We start from the raw sequence: 25,385 nt of genomic DNA, 5'->3' as shown, positions 1-25,385 counted from the left end.
TGGAAACTCAGATGCCCTGACGTTAACGTAATGAGATACCATGTCCCTCAACGTCACAATTATCTATCTTAAATATTGAATCCTGTCATCTGAATTGAGCGCGTTTAATTTGAGAACTCAAATGTCCTCACGTTAATGTAATGAGATATTGTGTCCTTCAGAGTCACAATTATCTATCTTAAATATCGAATCTTGTCATCTGAATTGAGCGCGTTTAATTTGAGAACTCAAATGTCCTCACGTTAATGTAATGAGATATTGTGTCCTTCAGGGTCACAATTATCTATCTTAAATATTGAATCCTGTCATCTGAATTGAGCGCGTTTAATTTGAGAACTCAAATGTCCTCACGTTAATGTAATGAGATATTGTGTCCTTCAGGGTCACAATTATCTATCTTAAATATTGAATCCTGTCATCTGAATTGGTGCGCGTTTAATTTAAAAATTCAGATGCTCTCACGTTAATGTATTAAGATACTGTGTCCTTCAACGTCACAATTATCTATCCTAAATATTAAATCTTGTCATCTGAACACATACAAAAATTCTTGAAATCTTCTTCCAATTGTTCAATCAACTTTAAAATGTCCACCAGTCATAAAAGTTTAAGCAATTCTTTGAAATTATTTTGCGTACAAAAATGTGTCACTTTCATAAATATCTACTCATTTACAAACATGCTAATATTCTTTTCATCGATAAAATTTATAATCTTATAAAAATTTCAATATTAGACCTCATATAAATTATTCATTATGGAGTAATATTCAAATGCTATCTAATTCTTCAGTGCTGAAAATTAATAATATTAATTTTTCAGCTTCAAATAATTTAATAAACTTTGAATGGATCTCTATAAAATATTTAATAGAAATCCATTTACAAATAAACAGTTGTTTTGATGATGAATTATCAGATTATAACTCGTGGAGATGAAGAATCTTATTTTCTGTTGTTGTTTTTTTTCTATATAAATATAATCTCTTATTTAAACTTAAATATTGAAAAATTTCTAGGAAGTTTATGAAAATCTGTAGTACGACAATGCTTTTGAAATATTGCAATAATATCTTTCAATGTCACTCCAATATTTAACTTTGATTTTTTTTTCTCTCTTCCAGTAAAATATGTTAGGATTTTCTGAATTATCTTGATAAAATTTGGATTACAATATACATTTACTGGATTAATTCACTAATCAATTTTAACATCTCTTTATGTATCCTTTAAGTCCTATTTTATCACCTAAATTATATTTAGAAAATAAATAACAGTTTATAAGTTATTAATATAATGCCAAACAATTATAAATTTATATTTACACTTAAAGAAATTTAAGGATATTATTTAAATTGAAATCGAATTCTGTAAACAAATAATTTACGTAATTTAATAGAAAAAAATTCTGATAATTTAAGAGAAATGCAGAAAACTGCAATCTAAATATTTTGTTTAAATTTAAATATTCAGAAATGCCTAGAAAATTTATGAAATGCTATAGTAAGAATATATCGTTGAAATATTGCACTGATATTTTTTAATATCACTGCAGTATTTAGATTAGTTTTTTTCCCCTCTTTCAGTAACATTTAATACGATTTCCTGATTTATCTAGATGAGAATTATATTGAGATGAGATGAATTATATTACGTTACCAGCTAATCACGTTTTCTAGATTTATTCACTAATCAACACTAATTTTTAAACGAAATCTATGCCTAAAGTGTGACTTTTTTAGGGAAAATATTATACTAAAAGTATCATATTTCATCCGTAAAAGTTATAATTGCACTTTATTTATACTCTCGATTCAATATTCATTGAGAATAACATGTGATCGTTTGTTTAGTGACTTTTTTAAAATTAATTTGTATATTATTAAAAATTGTATTTGAAGGTAAAATAAAATATATAAAACAACAAAATGTAACTTTTTCACAAATTAAAAAATCACGTTTTCTAGATTTATTCACTAATTAACACTAATTTTTAAACGAAATCTATGCCTAAAGTGTGACCTTTTTAGGGAAAATATTATACCAAAAGTATCATATTTCATCCGTAAAAGTTATAATTGCACTTTATTTATACTCTCGATTCAATATTCATTGAGAATAACATGTGATCGTTTGTTTAGTGACTTTTTTAAAATTAATTTGTATATTATTAAAAATTGTATTTGAAGGTAAAATGAAATATATAAAACAACAAAATGTAACTTTTTCACAAATTAAAAAATCACGTTTTCTAGATTTATTCACTAATTAACACTAATTTTTAAACGAAATCTATGCCTAAAGTGTGACCTTTTTAGGGAAAATATTATACCAAAAGTATCATATTTCATCCGTAAAAGTTATAATTGCACTTTATTTATACTCACGATTCAATACTCATTGAGAATAATATGTGATCGTTTGTTTAGTGACTTTTAAAAAATTAATTTGTATATTATTAAAAATTGTATTTGAAGGTAAAATAAAATATGTAAAACAACAAAATATAACTTTTTCACAAATTGATAAATTATAATTACAAATGGTTGGTAATTTTTAAATATTTAGCAGCTACTTTTTATTCAAAATACATCACTTCTTTTATTGAGACAGAAAGGATTTAGATCTTAGAATGCCTGCTATTTATCTGTCACACGAATCTTCACATTCTTGTTTGAAGTTCCCCGAGGTCTCATGAAAGGAGGAAGGGGGGGGGGGCTTACTCACGTGCTCCCTTTCAACGCGATCCTGCTTCTTATAATAGTAACCAAGCAACAGATAATATAAAGACAGGAATGTTGAAAGTATGACTCATTGTTTTCTTTTGGATTACTCGCCATCCCTTTGGTTTTCATTCTCGCACCTTATACAATTCATTTGCATAAAAGATATAACTAGTGAAACCATTTGCATATTCGTAGATTGTATGGATTTTCAACTGTGAGGAAGTGCGCCGTCTGCACACTCACACAGCTGGAATCCATAGTCTATGCACATCACTGTGAATAGAGACTATGGATTTGAATGACAGACATTCACAATAGATAATGGGCCTCTTGGCGACAATTCTTGAAGGTTTAATCTTAAAAGTATTTTGACAGCAGGTGTATAGTATTTTCCAAGGGAGAGTTGAGATCACCAAGATTAACAAGAATGGTCACTCAGTTCCCCCCCCCACCTGTCTCTCATGCGCTTTAGTTGACCAAAACAAATATCGTAAATAAAGTTAAGATAAACATTAGTAAATTCTTTGGGGAATTAAAGCCCCCTATTTCTTAAAAGAAAAAAATCCTTCCAGAAAGAATTGTCATTTTTTCAGCCATGCTTTCTATGGCTTCTTACTTTCAATAAGACAGAACCGGATTAGGAATGTTGAGGATTTCTATTTTATTTCAAAAGCTTTATGTCCCTTTAAGCTTTGTACTAGTTTTGAACATTCTCTAAAATTCTTTTCGGGGAATATCTTTTATTTAGCAACATAGATGGCAATCAAAAGAAGCTGTTTGTCTTGCAGCAGATTTTCATTATAATAGAAAGTAGGAGTGTAACATTTTGTAAAGAGGTCTTTGCTGTCTGTAAGGAGATATTCGTGCGATTCTGTTTCTATTCATCTAAGTATTGAATCGGATTTGTTAAGGCGTACTTTGAGTCTCGCTTTCTTCAGAGATCTAGAAAATTCCTTTTTCAAAGACACAAGGAAAAACATTTTTAATCATATTGTGCAAGCAATTATAGTGAAAAGTAGGACATACTCTCGTAAAAGAAATTCTTTGTGCAAAAGTATATTCAAAGGGATTTCCTAAAAATATCTATGAAATTTCTTTGTTGTTGTTGTCGAATGTTTAAATGCTTGCTAGTTAAAATTATTCCTATTTAAAGCACTGTAAGATAAAAGAGCATTCGTTTCAAGATTGTTAAAAAAGAATGCAATTACGCATTTCAGAAAACAGAAAGCAAATGACGAAGGAAAAAGAGGCCTAAAAAGCAAAAAGAAAAAAGCATTTACAAAGAATTACTGTTTTTTTTTTTTAACTTAGAAGTTACATTTTACGTGTATAATTTAAATTCATGTATGTGTGTTTCCTACTACAATTAGTATATTTTATACTGAAATAATAAGTGCTATTTGTATTAAATGTGCTTCAAAATTATGGTCGAATTATTTTAAGACAGATCCAAAAGAACAGAAATTTTTGTAAAATTTTGGGGGAAATTAGGATATCGAAAGTCTGTCTGTAGGTCCGTCAACATTATGAGGACACGATTATTTAAAAATACAACGAGCATGAAAGGAAAAATTCGCTATATAGTTTGTTATCAGTATTATAATATGTATTACATTTTGAACCAATCCCCATCTTCATATTCACTATTTATCAGTATATACGTATGATGACTCAAATATGCTGCAAGCTAGATGCGTGAATTTTTGTATGTGATCTTTAGATAGGAATAGCAGGTCAGTAGGTTTAGATGAAATAGGAAGAATTATTGATCTAAAATGCATATTTATTTTCTACTTCATAAGAAGTGTCATTTTATGAAATATTCGCAGAATTCGAAGGGAGAAGGATTGATTCGACTGGAAATTGAGAGGCACCAGGATTTCTTATAGTTACGTGAAGAAGATTGTTTGCATTCGAACCATCCTGAAAATTCTAAATTTTAATATAATAAAATTGTAATCTAATATTCCAAAATTTTAATTCATTCATAATTATTATTACAGTATGATTTTCAACTTAAATAAATTTACGCACAATTCTTTGCTGTTTGATAAAAAGATTGAAATCATCTTAAGATCTTTCTTAGTAAATTATAAATGGATTACAAAATAAATTAATTCATTGCATCAGGCATATATTCCTTGATTATGAATTGATGTTTTCCTTATGTTGGAACATTTTTACCCTATTCGTGAATTAATGAAATTGTAGTATAATGTGATAAATGGATGAATTTCGACTGAAATCATAATGAACGTACATTCTTGATATCAACTGCATTAGATTAGATCATTTGTTGCTTAGGGCAGGCATTTCTTGATTATGAATTGACGACTTTATTATCTCTTTAAAAAGGAATGTTAGAATATTTTTTTCCTGTTCTTGAATTAATGAAATTGTAGTATAATGTGATAATTGGTTGAATTTCAACTGAGATCATAATGAACGTACATTCATGGAAACAACTGAAATGATATTTGCACGCAAAATATTTATTAAAATTGTATTGTTTATAAGTACTCAGAAACTATTGCTCAGAAATTTTAGTATACTCGTAAAGTGTGATAAAAAAACAGGGGTTGATTCCCTAAAACTTTTCTGCATACTCTCTAATACAGCAGTTATCCTCCTGCCCCTTTAAAAAATGGCAGACTTTGGGTAAAGCCCAAATACCTTGAACGAAATGAACGAACAAAACTTACGAAATATTGATCTTTGGTTTCAACTTAGCAATTTATCAAAATTGACATGTGATTCTTGGAAATGAATTTTTGGCATGTGGCTAGTAGTACTTGAAAGTCGAATTTATGCTTTACATGCTCTTTTTCCAGATAAATGAAACAAAAAGTTGACATAAAAACTAAAATTATAGTCATAAGATTACGTACCAAAATTCATATATTTCGATGGCTGCGTTTTTGAGTTCAAGTATTTACATGCTTGTAAAAGTAGAAATAATCAGACGGTCAATCCCTTTATGAATTTAGTTCCAAATTGGATGGAATATTTTACATGTTAAATCAGTATAGTTAATTTTATCTTTGGAGCTCTCTTCCTTATGTAGTTATCGTATATTCGGACAACTTGACAGACACATTTTCACTGAATGGATTTGGCGAAAAATTTGATATAAATTTACAAATTTAGCGTAAAGACTTCATACCAAATGTCATCCATCTAGCTCAAAGCGATTTTGAATATTATTGTTCGCAGACAGCGAGATATGATTCCAAAAATGTATTTTTCGGGCACAGGAAGATCTGAAACGTGCAGATTTGTCAAAATCTCAAGTCCAAAGTTTTTGATGATCATAGTAGTTTATTTTTACATCGTAAATGAGGAAGTGAAACAGAGTCAATTTAAATAACGTCATAGTCATACGATAAATATGAAACTGCGCATGTCATTTGAATATGTTATGATGATATTTTATGTTATGTTGTTATGCAGTCCCATTATCTTCCTGGAAGATATCCAGTGAGTGCTATTAAATTGGCACGCCTTTTTTCTGTGTTTGGCGTTAACGTTAATTTATACTAATGCAATTACTTATTTGATTTTATGTATGTGTATTTTTTGATTATAATAATATGTGAAATTAACATTCATTTATCCAATAGCCTCTATATTAATTAATAGCTAGAGTTCAAGATTTATTTGTAAAAGAAAGTGATCTATCAATATGCATGTGTCATCTTTTTATTAAACTAAAATTGAGTTTTATGAAGAATAAAAATGAAGAACCATGATAAATATAAATATTCAGTTTTTCGTGTCCAAACAGCTTTTATTTTGCCAATTTCAGACTAAAATATTTCATATTTAGAAATTATAAATGATAAAAATTTTATTATGCAGTTCTGTTAGTATTGTTTTAATTATCATTTCTTATTATTTTATTAAAAGAACATAAACACTAATTTCAAAAAACATACATAGCAATTAAATCTTTTCATTCATTAGAGAATCCTTTAGTTAAAAATATTCATAAAATGTTTCTTTTTTTGTAGTCAAAACAATAAAAGTTTTTATTGCTACTTCAAACGTATAATAATTTATTTCCACTTAAAAACTTCATAGTTTAATTTTTTTAAAAACTGCTCTCTGTTGAAATATGTCAGTATTAGCAGCAAGATTCAACTAATTTTGTTGCCTATTAAAATTAAAGAATTATATGTTTTTAACACTTTCTTAAAATTTGAATCTGTTTTACAGCAGTGTTATAGAAGGATTTTTTAATCTTCAATAAATAGATTTAAATTTGTATTTTTGGTGGCAAACTTTTGACTATCATTTAATTGAAAATTATTTAACTACATATTCATATTTGCAATGATACTTTATATAAACAATTTCGGTATAGAGATAGAAATCATTTCTATATTTCTTTTAGTAAGTATTTATGATAATTTAAATAGTAAAAATACTAGCTTTACTGATTTAAAAGACCTTCTATATTTACAGATAAGAGACCTTATATTTTCAGTTTAAGTAGAATAATTTGTAAAAAAAAAAAAAAAAAAAAGACGATTGTTTATTGTTATTGTATTGGTAATTAAAACAAAATTATCATGTTAAATTTATCTTAAAATTTTTACAGTTATTACTATTAACTTTAATTATTTTGTAAATATTTTTAATATTACGTATCTGTCATAAAATTATGTCGTTTCTACACGGAATCATTGAAGTGTTTTGTGGCGCCATCTTCTGAGTAACAATGAAATATATTTAAATAATTCAGAAGTTCCAAACCTCTAGGAGTTTCAGTTGCTATTTGATTATTCTGTCTGTTTACAAGAATTAATATAATTTTTATTGGCTCCTTTACATGGTTCTAAATTTAAATTTAAATTGCTGTTGGATAATAATGTCCTTATTTGGTTTTGTGTACAGTGACGAAAGGGGGATCCGGGTGTAATTCATATTAGCACAAAATGTCCAGTAACGATATTACGATAACAGAAAATGTCCAATTATTATGATATTTTTTGTTATTCAGAATATAGAGCAACATAGTAGAAATATTTTTAATATCTTATAAAAACATTTTTATTGGATATTAAATAAAACTATCTTATATAATAAAAATATTTTTAATATTTTATATTTCAGTTGTTTTCATTGTTTTAGCAAGAATAAATGACACCCAGGGCAGTCATTTTTTTTTAATACATTGTGATTGCTATCTAATAGGTATATTAGGTATATGATACATAACAATTGTCACCAATATTAGCAAGGATAAGTGATGCCTAAGGCCGTGCACAATTTTTTTACCGTCTTATCATATCTGACTTTAGAAAGGGATATAACCATATAAATTTTTCCATGACTCAACAATAGTCATGGAGGATCAAGTATCTATGGCACATACATACAGGCACACAGCTCTACGCCATAGTTTACGTAGAAGCAGTGACATTATTACATCAACTGTTCCTGCAAGACCATAGCTTCACATAATTCTTTTGAAAATTTTGATGAAAGTTTCAAATGTAAATAAATTTCCGATTTATTGTAAGAAAGTAGAAAATTAAAAAAAAATAGCCTTTAAAAACACAAATTATAAGTATATTGAAAAGTAGATTTTTTTTAAAAATTATTTTAACTGCCTTCATTTTTTTTATCTTTAATTTATAATCCATTATTTGAAATATTTTGGAATTTTGTAATCTTTTTTCTTCTCATGTTCACGAACAGATGGCGCCATGGATATGTAATAGAAATATAATTATCAGTTAACTGATATAAAGCAAAATTGTACATCGTCATCTAGGACACGAACAGAAAATTCTGAACTAGCTATTGAGGAGTAAAAAATGATTATAAAACACTATGATTACAATTTAAGGTATTTAAAAGTACACAATAATAAATATATTAAAAATACTTTCTCAGCACGTTGAAAAAATAAAGAAATCTGACTTCAAAAGCAACACTCGCGTACACGTGAGTCGTTGATAGAAATGCTCTCATTCATACAGAATTGTAATCACATTCATAACGTTAATGTATTGTTTTTATGGAAAAGAATTACAATCACATTCATGATGTTAATGCTTTCAATTTTTATTTCTTTAGCCAACTTAGCTTTTACAAAAGTGCAATGTTTAACACGAATCGGCAGGAAATATTTCCAGAGATTCGTTAAAAAAAGACAAGTTTAGCTCTATTTTCGAAGTAGACTAGTTTATCCTATTAACCACATAATTTTGAACTATATCTAAATAACAGATGAGGCATTTTCTACACCTTTGATTTCTTCTTTCATTAGCTTTGATGTCATTTAAGCAATTATCTCAAATGCAAAAATCCTTTGTAGCAGAGTTTGTAGCAACATCCTTTGTAGCGAACCTCTTATTCAGTAGGCCAAGGCGCCATTGATCCAAGGAAGTCTAAAAATATAGATGAAATCAATTTATTAAATGAAAGTTGATTTTTTTTCCATAAATAAAAGCAATAATATGCTTATAAATTAAAATATTTACATCAATTAAACAAATCATGAAAAGTCTTTAACTAAAGTGCAGAGTATTTATAAATATATATTCACGCATTATTGTATTAACTTATATATTATCAGAATGAATCACTTTGATTACACGAATAAAATATTTCCATGAATAAATTAAAATGTATTCTGTTGTATCAATTAAATAAACATTTTTAAGAATTTTAAATAAAATACGAAGGGTTTCGATATGTTTTATTGTATTAATTTAAATATTAAATTTTAGGGCATTAACTTAATTTTAAATAAATATATAGAAAAGAACACATTTTTTTTTTCAAACAAATCACTAAAATTAGTTTTACTTGCGCCCAGAAATGGAGAAAGTTATCAGTAAAACATTATCTTGGTAATCTACCGATTTGAAAATTTTTAATTAAATGGATGATAGGTGAGATTTTTCCTTCTTACTAAATGCATATTTTCGCATTTTTTTAATCTTTTTAACTTTAAGGTTCTGATGAGACATCACATTACTCTGAAATTTGTTGATTCCTTGAATAGGACCGGTTGGACTTGGATTATACTGGAATCAGTATTAAGTCGCGAAATTTCCGTAGCGGTATTCTGTCCCCAATCACGGATCAGTTAAAAGCTGAAATTACCCCAATTAATTCAGTTACACCCGTTACAAAAGTTTTCACCCGTTTGAAAATTTCCGGAAGTCTTACTTCTTGAATTCATGTTTGAATGAGCAAGGAAAAAGAAATTGGAATCGTTAGTGTTAACACCCATTTAGGTTTAAGAAATTATTTAGTCTAAATAGAGAAATAACTTCTTGCTAAAATGAAGTTTTTGAATTGAAAATAGCGATTCTGATCAGAAAAAAAGGGGTGGGGACAGTTGCGATTATAAATTTTTATAATTACTTAAAATTAATTCAAATGAATTAAATTATACATTAATAAAATACGATATTTATACAATATAATTTAATAATTTAATATATTCATTTTAATAATTACACAATATAAAATACATTATTTAAATTAAAGTACTATTGAATTCAAGAATAATTAAACTGTACAGTAATTTTGGCTTTTCCGAAATGAGAAAATGTATATTTGAATACAAGAAGGAAATTGATTTTCAATGGGCAGCTATTTCAGAAAGCGAACAATTCAAGTTTCGAAGAATTTTCTTAGGTTTGAAAAAGTAATAAATAATATTCATTTCTAACATTATATATTCATTGATTTTCTGTTATTATGAGAGCTAGAAGTAATTTTATTTATTCTTTAAAAAGTATATTTGTATTTCTCCGTTTTATTATTTCATAATTAAAGTAGAGAGAAAGCGTACGTATTCTTAAATTTAGTTAATTAGTTCAATGACGCGTTTGAAAGCTATGTGAAGTACATTTTGAAACGACAGTCGTCAGATTGAAATTGAATCAAATGGCGGGGACGACACCATTGCTGTTCTTTCTTCATCATCTCATACTTCTGTGTCTGCAAACAAATTGGAAAACGTTGTTGCTATGGCGACAGTTTTAACTATTCCACTTAGTCGGTTGGTCTCAAAATTGGAATTGGGCATTAAATCCCCATTTTCCCGGTCCTTGAAACTGAGAATCTAGAATTAGCCATTTAAGACGGGTAAAATTTTATAATAATTATCGATTCGTTGGTTTTGCTAACGACGAAACCTCACCTTTCCTGAAATTATGTTAGTCAAAAAACTAACGTTTAATTGATTACGGATACCACCTGACACAATCGATCCAATTGTTACACTTTTTGTAACGCTATCGCAATTGTTTGAAATTTTGAGTAAAACCAAAAATTATTATCATAGAAAGTGATTTTTAAAAATTTCAATAAAGTGAAAAGTATTTATACATGTCTTTCAATTTGATTTCAGATTCTTTAACTCTTTTTAGCAAATTCATCATATGATCAAATATGGAAATCAGAAAATCTCATTATTAACTTGCCAATCCATTCAAATTCCAAAATTGGCTTGATATTACTAATTCGAATCATTTCCATGTGAAAGATGTGATTGCAATATCTAAATAATTCTGTGTTCTCATATTGGAAGTTAATTTATATACTACTCTTGTCACTTACTGAGAGCTCAGGTGTCTTCCTCGTCATCTGACAGCGGTTCAAAATTACTAGGTCCGTCCCTAAATAGCCCTAGTGTTGCTTTACAATGGGATGTTAATATAACTAAACAAACAAACAAACACTTACCGAGAATTGGTGTTAAATAGGATGCAGTGTGCTCAACGTTAACAAAATAATATGTTTTCTTAATATAACCTAATAAATGATCAAGAAACCCTGGATTTCATAAGAAAATAAGTCAATTTACAGCTATCATTCGAGTATTATCTAAATTTTACTTACATGTTATTATTATCAAATTAATAACAAGAAGATTAATCAACTAGTGGGAGTAATTTTCCCCAAACTGTCTCTCATACTCCCAAATAAATATGTTATCCCAAAGAGCCTCTTCCATGGCATTAGCGTACCATAGTTTCGAAAAGAATTAACCTTTGGCGTAAATTTAGCATTGTTATTGTATCTGTCGTGTCATGCTTCCCGAATTTTTTTGGTGAATTATCCCTGGCATGCATTTAATAGTATCCAAAGATCGAATTTCGGTTTTAGACACATTTTTCCCAAACGACTGAAACTAAAATTTGACACAAAACTACACTTGTAATCACAAAATTCTATATCAAATTTGATAATTTTAAATCGCTGCGTTTTTCAATAATCGCGCTTAAATGTTTCTAAAAGTAAAGACCAATAGATGACCAATCCTTTGTTGGATTTGTCTCAAAATTTTATAGCTGTTTACACTGTAAATGATAAATTTGTGCATCGAATTTTATATATCTAGTGCTTTCCTTTTTCTAATGATTGGGTTAATTTCTATTCGAACGGCAGGACGAACAAACTTCCTCTGAACTTATTTTGCTCAGATATTGAAAAAAATCTACAAATTTAGTATACAGACCAAACCATATACCAAATTTCATCCGTCTAGCTCAGTGTTTTTGAGTTATCTTTGTTTTAGGCAGACTGACGGGCATTTTACAAAAATGTGTTTTTTGATCTCCGGATGGTTTAAAATATAGAGAGTCATCAAAATCTAGAGTTCTAATTTTTTGACAATTACAATAATTTCTGTATACTAAGTACACGAAAGTAAAATTTTTAACCCTCTCAGACCAGTATACTTTACATCCTTTACTTGTCTCAAGGAAATTTTATATAATATCGACAAGATAGAAAGAACTGAATTAAAATTTGTAGTTTTTTTAATTACCCATTGTTTCCTACAGTTATTCTAGGAAGATTGCCATTATTCTTATGAATTTAAAAAATCTTGTTTTTAGACTGTTGTTTAAAGCAGCTCATCAAATTGTTTTTCCCGAGCTCTAAGATTTAGACCCAATTATATCAAAGAACAGCAGTATTTGCTGGACTAGAGCACAATTTCATAGAATTAAACATCTTCCTGTTGGTGTTTTGACAATTAATTCTTTAACAATTAATTTGGTAAATCAAATTTTACCAAAACTCCGTCTATTTGTATGCTTTCAGCTCTTTAAATTCGTGGAGTCAAAGCGTTTTTTTTTTGGTGTGTGTGTGTGTGTTTAGGCATTTAATTCTTCTTGAATAAAAGATTTCAGATCCAATTTCACCAAAAATTCGCCGTATTGTATGCTTTCAACTCGTTGAATTCGTGGGGTCAAAGCGTTTTCTGCTGGTTTTCTGTGTTTGGGCATTTAATTCTTCTCGAATCAGGGATTTCAAATCCATTTTCACCAAAGATATTTGTAATTTGTATTTCACCGTCGTATTTGTAAGTTTTCAGCACGTTGAATTGGTGGTGCCAAAGCGTTTTCTGATGGGTTCCTCTGATCAAGCATTTAATTATTCCTGTCATGGATTCTGGATCCAATGTTACCAAAGATCAATTGTATTTGCTAACCTTCAGCACGTTGAATCCATGATGTCAAATATTTTCCCATTGCGTTCTGGGAAATTTGGGGAGATAGGGGTTCTCTCTATGGTTCAAATTAGTGAAATACTTCCCAAATATTTGTAGATTAGTTTTAAAACGGATAGCTCATCTAATTAATCCAAGCCCATATTTTTGTCTACTAGTTAAATTAACATACTGGTTGTTAGCTAGTTAATTAAACATACAGTCACATTTTCATAAACTATTATCTACAGCCGGGTCGTAAAGTTTGACAAATTATTTTACCTAGAACTAGAATGGCAACAATTTTTGCTTTTCGAAGGTAATTTGAGATTGAATATAAAGAAGTTTTGCGGAATTGAAAAGCACTTGTCATTTTTTTTTTATCACGTTAAAAGTGTATTGCTCTAGTTATCTTTGTAATTGTTGAAATCATTTTTAGTCACGTCATGACAAAAGTATCGAAAGAATTATTAAGAGAGCGGAAGTTTCTTGAGGTAAGTGTATGAACTATATAGATTACTAAATGCTTGTAATTAATATTCGTATGCTTTTCTTAGTAAATATACCAATAAATTTACGGACACAGAAAAGTTTATTAAAGAAAGAAATTTAAAAGTTTAAATATTTTAAAAAGCGATTTCACTAAACGCTCCTTGTTCCAAATAAGGGACAAAGATGTTAAAATGATAGAGAAGAAATGTAAAAAAGGATCGAATCTTTAATCTGACGCAAGGACTCGATAATGTTTTTGGCTTAATACATTCGTCTTTATTTTTTTAAATTTATTTCTAATTCTAAAGTAGCGATAATGTACAATAAAAAAAATAATAATAATAAGATGTACTTAAACTGTCGAAACCTGAAGTAATCAATATTAATGGGTTTTCTATTTTGCTACCTGTATATAAAACCGACAATCTCCCTGTCGACATCATTATTGCATTCTGGCTTCACTGGCAAGTTTTTTAAAAATTTGTCTCTTTTATCAACTTGCATATATTCTGCGAACCTCTCCCCATTCCTCCCCCCCCAAAAAAAACCCCTCGAATGTCACTCTAAAATTTCTTCACACAAATTCGATTTTACTCAACTTTGAATATGCAATGGAGGGTTACAGTTACGACGCATATTGATTGAGATTCGTTTCCTGCCTACTCTGCCGATTTCTTTTATTACGAGTATTCTACCTCCAAAATATTTTAAAATCTAGTTTCAGTGTAGCGATATGTTTGATAAAGTTTAACCAAATCAAGCTTGAGTTTGAGGAAAAGCTGAATCAATATAGTTTTAATTGTAATGCGCACTAATGAATTGCGAAAATGAATTTTCCTCTGTTTTTGTTAAAAGGTAAATATTTTTCGCCTCGATGCAAAATTTCTTCAAGTGCATTTAGCTGTGAAAATTATCTTAAATGGAACAAAGTTACTTCCGTTGGTACCCGTGGGAAAAGGACTTAAAATATATAGTGGAGTATTTTCATATAGGCTGCAGCCAAGAGGCTCAAACTTAGTTATAGAACTTAATTTCATAGTTGCCAAATTTGCAAAAAATGCAAATCTTGTGAATCCTAAAATAATTCGATAGTATATCATCGAAGTGATTAAGATTTTGCAACTCTTCACGACGTTCATTGTTATTAGAATATTTTTGAAAGCTGAAACTGTTTCAGTATATACAAATGTGGACTACGGGCAGTCTAAGGTCAGAATAGATAAATAAAAACATACAATTTCACTGAACTTAATAAGAACCGCGAAATGCTTACATCTCCCATTGGATAAAAATCTGTAGCATCTAAATTTACTTGTATTTTGTGTTCTTTATAAGACTGTTTTCTATACTCTGTATAAAAGTTGAAATGAAAGAAACTATTCAGTAAACCAAGACGCATTCTTTCAAGGATCTTGAGCACTTTTTTATTAATATTGAATGTAAATTATTCCGCCCTCGGCCTTTGCTTTCTGGTGACTAATCCGTGTTTAATGTCTTGAATTTTCTTCCTTAGAGAAAAATAAAGGCCTTAATAGCGGAATATGGCGTTAAAGTGACGTACGATTTCTCTCGCTATATTTATGTTGGTGTGAAAGAAAATTGCAACATTGCTCTGGAGGATGCCATCAACCTGATCACCACCTGCGCTGGATACGAAGCTCATAAGCTGGTGACTTACAAACAAGCCTTTGTGACCAATTTGTATGTGAGGTTTGCAGATCAGAACTACGCTGCAGCGGCAGCTGAGCGCCTTCGTCAGCAGGTAAGATCAAAATTGCTAGCATTAATCTGCTTGTCTTCCAATCTTAATCTGCTTATCTTGTTTCCCTTCTCAATTGAACTAAAATGTATTCAATGTGATCATTTTCGTCTTAGTCTACTTTCGCTATATCGAAGAATCCGATAAAATTCCATTGAAGTATAGAATTCTGTTTTGTGCTTGCATTACTTGCAATCTTTCCAGTGGTTACAATCTAGAAATGAAGAAACTCGTATTCATTTAGCATGTTTTTCTGTTCTTTTTTACAGAATTCATAAACGAATTAGTATCCATGCCAGTTTTAAAGCTCTGACTTTATCATTCATGACGACTAAAAATTTAGATTCTCGATAGCCACGATTGGTTCTCAAGATTTGAATCTTCGAAAATCCACTAAGACATTGTTTATCTGAAAAAATTGGGTGATATTTATTTGAAAAATATTTCTGGTAGTCGTATAATTTAACGGTTTTTAATATAGATGAATTTGTGCACCTGACATTGGCTTACTATTCAGTTCTACCGATTATGGCCCATTTTTAAAACCTCCTCATTTCATTATTCCGAGATTATCACTTTTAGACAATTCTACTTTCCACTCCTTAGTGAAGTGGAAAGCGAGTGCATTTCCGGAATTATTCGCCATTCTTTTATCTTGTTTTTCACCCCATTAGCCATTTTTCGTTCAGTCTTTTGTTCCTGTATGTAATAGTCGTGCCATTTCTATCCAAACCGTTTCATTTTAAGTCAAATTTGTGCCTTAACTACTGATATAGCTATTTCAACGGGCAAAAATTTTCCCAAGAGTGTCAAGAATATTACTTGAAGGTTCAAGTTTTTTCCGATTCTCATATTGATCTTTAATGATAGCATTGTTGAACGTAGATGAATGCTTATAGAATTCGGAGTATTCTAACCGATTCTTACGGTTTTGCCTGCTTTAGGAAGTCTGTTATAAAACGCCCTTTTTTAATAGGATTTAAAAAAATTTGATTAGGCTGCAATTCGAGAAGACAGCTTCTGGCTCGCTCCTTTTGTCTTCTAGAATTGGTGACATTTACGGTTTAATTACACGAAAGTTTCTTTGTGTTATGTTATCAGTTTAACTGGCTCTAAATGGGATTTTAATGAATAATTAAAAGTAATTACGATCATAATTTCCATACTATTTTAAATTTATAAATGCAACTTAAAAACTTGCGTATCAAGTAGTTTATATTTGTCGACTTCAATATTTATGAAGATGGAATTCAATAACCAATTGTCTATGATGACAATTGGTCATCGAATCAAACATCAATCGATTACGAAGACTCAACTAGTCTTATGAATTGACGTTACGTTTAGATTTCATTATTGAATACTTTAATATTTTAATTATCAATGAATCTACTGGATTGAGTTTTTATTGTATACATGTGGTGTCTCCTGGTAGATTTCATTTAAGGATTTCTTGCACCGTTCATAATAAAAATAAAGATGTCTTTTTACTGCATTATTTTAAACTGTTGAAGACGGTGAAAGTTTTGATTCTTGTATAAGAAGACACTACAAGATTCAGTTTGATATAATTATTTACATTATCTTTGTTTCATCTTGTAAACTTTACGAAAATTAGTCTAGTTGTAATAGAACAAAGTGTTTTTAAGAATTTTGTATGAATGTTAACTTTTAAATATATTATTGGAGACGAAACTTCCGTGCGTCATTTAGTCATTAGCTTTGCAAAGATAGTCTTATGATTTAAACCAATTAAATATTAAACAAAGTTGTATTATTAAGAAGCAATCTGGTAATGCTGGCTTCTAATGAATTTGAATACGCCACGCATAAAATTGCTTCGCAATACATGTTCATTAAATACCAAAAGGCAATTCTTTGGAAAGCTTGCAGTATATTTTAAGTGATGAATTTGTTTAAAAATTACGATCACATTTTGTACTATAGATACTTGATAGCCACTTTCACCTAAAAGCTTAATGTTATTCTAGATTTCATTGGCTTAAACTGGTAATTATCAATATAAAACTAGTCGAGGAATTGGAAATCTAAATTGTGTAATAAAGTTTCGGTATGTATCTGATGTATATCAGAAGACGATGTATTTCCCCTCAAATGAAAATTAATGTGTGCTGTGATTAAATGGCTCATGAAGCCAAATGGTTTTTAACAATAGCCATCGAAAGAAACGAATAGAACCAGCCCAAGAAACGAAACTTTTACTCTTCAACTTCATTTTTTTCAATGTCTAAAAGCGTTCTCAGTACAAATCGCCATTTGAAGTCATTTTCGTAACACTTGTGATTGGAAAAATCACATTTTAGAATTACATTTATTTCTAACAAATGTAATTGCCATATTTTAGATATTAAAGCTTCAGTTAAAATGAAAGCCAATGGTACATTTTCAAACAGAAAATATACTTTTCTTGCTAGGTCTAGAAATCGTGTAATAATTCGAGATAAATTAATCTGGAAAAGCCTGAATTTTATAATCTAATTTTGAGCGAACAATTGTCCAAAATATAAAACTGATTATATTCAAATTTCTAAGCAGTAACTTGAAATCTAATATTTTATGCAGGAAGGATATTGCGTCGATATGGTCAGAGCTATGCTGGTATCTTGGTATCTAGAAGAGATGCTGAAAGGCAATTTTCCGTGGACTCTGGCTCTTGTAAGTATTGAAGGAAGAGCAGAACACACAAATCCCTTGTCGCAGGATGTACTGCAGGGCATGCTGATGCAGTTCGGAGACCCAAGGATTAATACTTACCAAATTGGAAACCAAGTAGAACACGTACAGGTTCTCTTCTCTTCAATGTCGGAAGCCCTTGGAGCAAGTATTGCGCATGGACGCTGGTTCAGGGGAAATATTAAGGAAAATCCCCGATTCTATTACAACATAAAGATAATGAGTTCCGAAAAAGAAAGTATTCTCTTAAAGAGCATCCAACCAAATAAACCCGAAGCAGACCAAGAACCTGAAGCACTGGAAATGGATTACTTTGTGCAAAAAATAGAAGTAAAAATGCCATCCTACATGGAAGAATCTCTCTACCCGTCAAACTCGCCAACAAATTCTCAGGACTTCCGAAACTCTCCCCGAGTTCGAGAATTCAGACGCCAATTCTCTCGTGGCAGGGGGAACAGTGGAAGAGGGAAAAGTGGTAACTCTCAATGGTCATACGAAAATCGAAGTACCCCCAGAAGGTTCCAGAACTATGCCAGCCAAATTACCCTTCAAGATTTTACGAACTTTTAAAATGCGAGAATAAACGATTAATCTTGCTTCGACCATAGCGTCGCTAAAATGGCGTCTAGTACTTATAGTCCAGAAAACGATAATTTAATATTCTTGGTTGAACTCATTTCAATGATTTGGCGTCACCTGTTGAATGATTTATTAATACACAAATGACAAGGACTCTTTCTGCGCATTTCTAAAGCGTTTTATATTGACCCTCAACTGGACAAGGACTTGCATGTTTTTAAGTTTGAATTGGTTAAATTATGTCTTGTATTGTTGATATTTTTAAATAAAATTTTTAAAGTTTTTGTCTGGAGGTTGTAACTCAAACTTGTGGAAATTTGTCGGTTCATTTTTGAACTATCGGAAGGCAATTCTAAGATCTCCTGGTGAATCAACTTTCAACGGAATGTGAATTTCGAAATTGTTTCTTTACAAATTGAGCACTTGAAAGATTACTAGAAAATTCGAGTACCAAAATTTAAGGTTTAAATCTAAATTCGTACATGGTACTTTTAAACTCGAGTTTTTTCTAACATACTCGAAAAATATTCATAGATTCTAATCTATACTCAATCTCGAGAAATGTCACTGCATTGTTCTGAAAAATTTGTCTTCATTGACGACTCGTAACATCTTTCGACCAGGCTTCTTTTTATCAGTACTTGAGGCAAAATTTGAGACAGACTCGTCTAAATTGAGTGAAACGAGTTTAAACTCTCTCAAATATTCTATTGCTTAAGAATGTAGAAAATTCAATTTGACATAAATATAGAAATGTTTATCAATTTTCAACATAAAATGAAGATAAACCACAGAATAACTACTGTATACATTAGTTAGTATCGTTTTAGTTAATCTGATTTGATAGCCGTGCTTAAAGATCTATCGCCTTTAAATTTCTATTTTGTAATCAACCTTTTTTCGAACTGTTTATAAATCTGATTCTGAACTTGTACATAAAATGGTTGTTGACTCTCGGATTCTAACTCTTCGTGCTTTTGCACATGCCTTAGGATGCATTTTTTCAGTCTAAATGGGTGTGAGGGGGGAAAAGTGTTTACATTTAACAATAAGATGAATTCGATTTAGGCTGCGTATAAATTGGGTAACTCGTAATATTATCGGAAAAAGATACTTATTCACAAAATATTTTACACTTTACAGTAAATAAAAATTGATCTAAACATTAAATCATGGTGAACAAATGGTAGACGATTCTACAAAATTATGTTGAAGCCTCTTATGTTATTGAATTTCCTTAATAGCATTTTGAAATTAACAAAGCGGATAATATCGGTCACATTTAATAGTATATAAAAAAATGCCGCTCCTGAAAGCTTTTTGTTCCTGGAACTGGCCATGTATCATTAAATATGCAAATTTGTTCTAAAGTAAAGTAGTATGGTTATAAATGACACGACTATTGCCTAAGGGAGAGGGGAACTGACCTAACAATATGTAAGGGAAATCAAGGAATGACGAATTCTGGAAATGCATTCAAATGGAAATGCACCGCTTAGAGAAGTAGAATCGCCGGAAAGTGGCTGTTTCGAAATATTGTTACCAACAGTAGGTTTCAGAAATAAATTGAGTGGTGGAGAAGAATTGCGAGACTTGTGGTCTCAATCAGTAAATGAACTAGAGGTTAGTTGTAGCAAGCACTTTAAGCAGTTAATTTTTGATGGAAAGTTTTATTAAATGTCATTTTTATGGCTCAGTCTATTCAATAATTAGTGCAATACCGAAATGGGTGAAGATAAATGGTGAGTGAACCTCCTCCATTTTAGTTCCTTAATAGAAAAATATTTCGTAAATTTTGGTTTAAGATAAGGGATCTTGTAAAAAAAAATTATTTGTTGTCTGTATATCAGATTATTAAAAAAATTAAACTATTTCATAAGTGCGATATTTTATAAATCGATAAATGTCCGAAACCATAAAATGTAACAGGTTGCGACAAAATGTTACGAGCAAGTTGTAATACGAGGTTTTTTTTTTTTTTTTTTTTTTTTTTTGTGGGTGTAGTTAACTTTCTGCTTTAATATATTTTTCTTGTTAAAGTAGTCATAAACAATTGCAGATAGAAAAAAATTTGCAAAGAGATAAGTGGAGAGTAAGCGCACACATTGTATACATAGACATCAAGCAAATATCCAATCGCTTTAAAACGTGACAAACCAAAATATATAATTGCATCTCATATCAGAGTAATAGAAGTAACGAATGTGATTAAAAAAATTATAAATTCTATTTTATATATATATATATATATATATATATATATACTTTAGAATAAGGAGCCGTAATAGGAAATCTGAACGGACTTCAAAAAATATACATATTAACTGCAATCGAAATCTTAATTATGTTTCTGGCTTTTAGATTTTTTTTTTTTTTTGAATTACTTGACCGTTGTTACTTGTTTCTGCACAGATATATCAAAGAAAAATATTCTTTCTGTTGGATATGCTATACCAAAGTTAGTATTTAAATCTGCGGAATAAGTAAAAATATTTGAGACAGACGTATAGAGATTTTCTGAAATGTGTGGATATTTGCTTCAGATTACTTCCATTGGAATCAACAAAATTGACTTATCAGACTGCTTTAAGTTGTTACTTTAAATTGCTTTTTTTTAATAGTATGACTGTTTAAGTATTTTTTTTTTCGCTGTTGATTACGATATAATTGTCACTATGCCAAATAATTAGCAGATATGTTTCAATTAATACAAGAATTTTAATGAAAAAATATTTTTCAGCTCTATCGTTTCTATTGCTAAAACTTGTCCTATGAACAGGGCAAGTTGCAACGGCTGATTTATATTTAAAAAAATATTTATGGTATAAAAAAAGCAGTTATAAAAGCTGATATTTTTAAAAATACGAAAAGTTTTTCCAAATATTGTTATAATTAACCCAAAGCTGCACTATATTTAGAATTTCTGAATGAAATAAAGGAACAATTAGCGTGAAACATTACAAAATATACCGGAATGATTAGTTTTACACTTTAAAATTCAGAATGCAGCATCTTCAAGTGAATTAATTTAATACAATCCATTTTGAAACAAAACTTTTTAGGAGAATGATTTGAAGAATGAGCTCTGGTATAAAATATTTAAAAATCTGAATTGATTTTTCCTTGAATCAGAATGCTCCATGAAAACCATAAAATCTATTAATGCCTGTTACCGCCTTGTTGGCGCCTTTTGTAAGGAATGTAGCAAACCTACGCTGACTTGGCTTCAGCAATAAAATTATTGTAACCCTGCTGAGATGGGATCAGTTTCAAAAACAGTTTCGTACTGAGGAGTTCGTTGCACCTCGAAGAAATAAAAGGTTGGCTTTCGAATTGTCGTTTCATTTTAAAAAGAATACAGTCCACTTATTAAAAAATTTAAATGAACCAGCTTAACTTATGGTAAATTCGTACCAATGCCGATTAATCATGTTATTTGTTGCGAGTGAATTGAGAATCGCTTTAAGCCTTTGGAAAGTGGGAAGGGTCAATTGAAATGAAAGGTAAAAATTCCCCAGTAGAACGTGGGAAAACGTAACTGAAACCTCCCAAGAGCGAAAGGAATTCTTTCCCATTTGCTGCAGTCTGCCATCTCTCTTTGTTAAACGAGGCTTCACTAAGCCTTCCTCAGACACGTGCACTTCTTGTGATGACGTTCTGTCCCCTTCTTTTCAGTCTCGGAGTTTAAAGCACTAGAGCTGAATGTTTAGTTGGATGAATTTGAATTGCATCGTAATAATTAAAAACATTGCCTAAAGTGAGTTGCAAATTTAAAAATATAAAAATTAAAGAGGAAAATTTCAAGTAGATGGAATCGTCAGAAAGGTAATTATTCTTAATTTTAAAATAGTACGAAAACCGTTTTTGTAAGATTTTTTTTTGGAAGATGTGTACATTTTCCATTTTAGTAGATTACCCATTAGATTAATCCGAATTTTGCGATCGATTAAGCTTTCTGTTTCAAACTTATTTCTTAATTTAATTTATATCTTCTTCTCTCTGAACTGAATCGATTTTTTGATGACACTGCGAACTTTCTTCAGAGCATTTCTAAAAAAAATTTGTATCTCCATTAATTAGCTAAGTGGGGAATCATTTCAGTGCAAGTTATTTAATGAAGTAGTTTGAAATTTTTATGACGGTTTGTTTACATTTGAAAGTTGCCATTCGATAAAAGGAATAAGAGCAATTTCTATGACTCTATGCTAGTTTTATACATGTAGATACAATCCCGTTATCTTTATTTCATTTGCAAACTATGTGACCAATTATCCAGCATCTTAATGTTGCCTCATTAAGTGATAACTGAGCAATTGCATTGTAAGCAGAAGTTTCTTGCTTCCCTTCAACTTCTCTACATAAATAAATATGTCAGTGGATTAAAAAAACTGTGAAATATATTTTATTTTGGAATGATTTTTACATAATATGACAAACAAAAAAAATATTGGTGGAGAAAATTATAAGTTTGGAAGGAGAAAAAAAAATTAGATATATTCTAAATTTGTATATATATAAAAAAAAACTCTGGTTTCACTTAAATATAAAGAAAATTTTGTAGCAAACCAAATGAAAAAAAAATGAACTTGATCCGGTCATTAGTTAAAGATAATGGCTGTTCTGTAAGTAGTGGCATTTTGAATCGTTGAAGGAGGGATAAAGGGGAAAAATTCCAGAGGTATTCTTGGGGAGTGGGAAAATATCATCACCAATAGTGATTTATCATAAGGGTAGAATTCAGTATGACACAAACTTTTTTTCCTTTCAAAACCTCTGTTGGGTTATATGACACCCCCGATTTCTCTGATAAACAGCTGACAGTTGAAATCCATGATTAATTCGTCCAACCTGAATTATCAGAGTGGGCTTATTTTCCCACGGTTCCCCCCCCCCCAAAAAAAAGGATTGAGCGTAATTTCATTCTTCCATATATGCTCCTGACAGCTAGCAAAGAACAACATTACCATTGAACTTGCAATGTAGAATTGGGATTACTTTGTGAATTGACATTGAATAAAATGGTCTTTGTGATCAATCATGTATTGTAGAATTTGGATTGATTAGGATTGTACTCGCGTCGGATAATCGGAAATTCGGTTACTAGAAATGAGCTTTTAAATCACGATTTCTTTTCTTTTGGCAAGGATTCCAAATTTGTTTATCTATTAAATAAATAACTCCTCAAGTGTTACCAAATTTTAATATTTAAAAAAAATTCTAATTAATTAATAAACTTTTATAAGAGAACTCGCGAATATTACTGAATATCTTTTTCATTCTTTTTTTCCAATCTTTTTAATGGTGTTCTCATAAGAACATATCTCTGCTCACCAACGCCAAATTATCTGACCATTTAAGGAGCCATTTTTCAAAAAAAAAAAAAAAAAATACTTCATTATTAATATGCATCTGAAAGGAATTATAATTTTGACTCTCTGTATACATAATATAGAGAAAGTGTAGTAATTCGTCAAAAAATTCTAACTTAATATTTTGACGAATAATCTCTATGTTTCAGATACTCCCTGAGGGCGAAAAGCACATTTTTAGAAAAGTCCGTCTGTTTATATATGACAAAAATAACTCAAACGCAATTCCAAATAGACGGTTAAAATCAGGTATGCGGTCTTTATACCAAATTTGTGGATTTCTATCAAATTTTGAACAATATCGGCTCAGAAAAACTACAACAGCTCAGAACTTTCAGAAACATGTAAGCGTATTAACTCAAAAGCGTAGTGGCTTAAATATATCAAATTTGGTATGGTATTCTGGGACTCAATTTTTTGTTACAATCGTTTTGGAAGGGGAAAAAAAAAAAAAACTGAAACAAAAATTCGATCTTTGGATACTAATAACAGCCTATCAGGGATTAATCGCCAAAAAACTCGCCAAAGATGGCACGATAGACTCGGTAAAAATGTGATATTCACACCAAAAGTTAATATATCTTAAATACTTTAAGCCAATGCTATGCTGGACATTCTCTTTAACATTTTATTAAAGAGTAAGCGAGAAAGTATTACGAAGACCACTCCCGCTGGGATTTTTAAAATTCTTTTTTTAAATTTCTTGAGTAATAAAAAAAGTAAACTTCTGATGATGTCATTTTACAATCCTTTGCATTATGAAAAAATCAAATCTAATTAAATGTGACACTTTCAAAAAAAATTTGTAGACTATTATTTTTTATGGTTTTATTTTTTCATCATTTAAAAATAAAAAACATACTTCAATTCTCGCCCATCAGATAGATGAATGGAGACCTCAGTTGAACGGTCTAGCATACTAAATAGTTGAATCTTCTTTTAAAATCGCACAACGCAAATTTGTTAAAAATTTCTCTTCCAGTGAAGAAAATAGTGAAACAAAAAATCAACCGCCTATGCTCCAGACCATAAAAAGGGAAAAGATGATCTATTGATTAATATAAATTTTTGTATAGTTTAGTTATACGATAAAATATCAGAATTCTAAGATTCGCAACAAACAACTTTCAGTAAAACAGGAAAGTTTATAATAATAAGTTCATTTAATTAGATTAACGTCCAATTCTGAAACTACAAGAGATTTTAGGGCAAATTATAAAAATGTTGAATATTTATCAATGACATTAAATATGCTATATGAGCAATATTTTATACTCAAAATGGAAAAGTTTTAAAAACACA

At 29.8% G+C, this 25,385-nt stretch overlaps 1 protein-coding gene across 1 annotated transcript; it reads left to right on the top strand.

The window, feature by feature from the left end:
* The first annotated feature begins 13,545 nt into the window (after window positions 1-13,545).
* LOC129966035 (uncharacterized) lies at window positions 13,546-18,998 on the top strand. Its single transcript, XM_056080382.1, has 3 exons — window positions 13,546-13,684; window positions 15,196-15,444; window positions 18,025-18,998. The coding sequence occupies exons 1-3, from the start codon at window positions 13,637-13,639 to the stop codon at window positions 18,703-18,705; spliced, it is 978 nt and encodes a 325-aa protein (XP_055936357.1). The 5' UTR covers window positions 13,546-13,636; the 3' UTR covers window positions 18,706-18,998.
* The last annotated feature ends 6,387 nt before the right edge of the window (window positions 18,999-25,385 follow it).

This window comes from Argiope bruennichi, chromosome 4 (genome assembly GCF_947563725.1).
Source record: "Argiope bruennichi chromosome 4, qqArgBrue1.1, whole genome shotgun sequence".
Lineage (NCBI taxonomy): Eukaryota > Metazoa > Arthropoda > Arachnida > Araneae > Araneidae > Argiope > Argiope bruennichi.
Note: the sequence above shows the minus strand (reverse complement) of the source record. Positions and strands in the feature narration are given on the sequence as shown.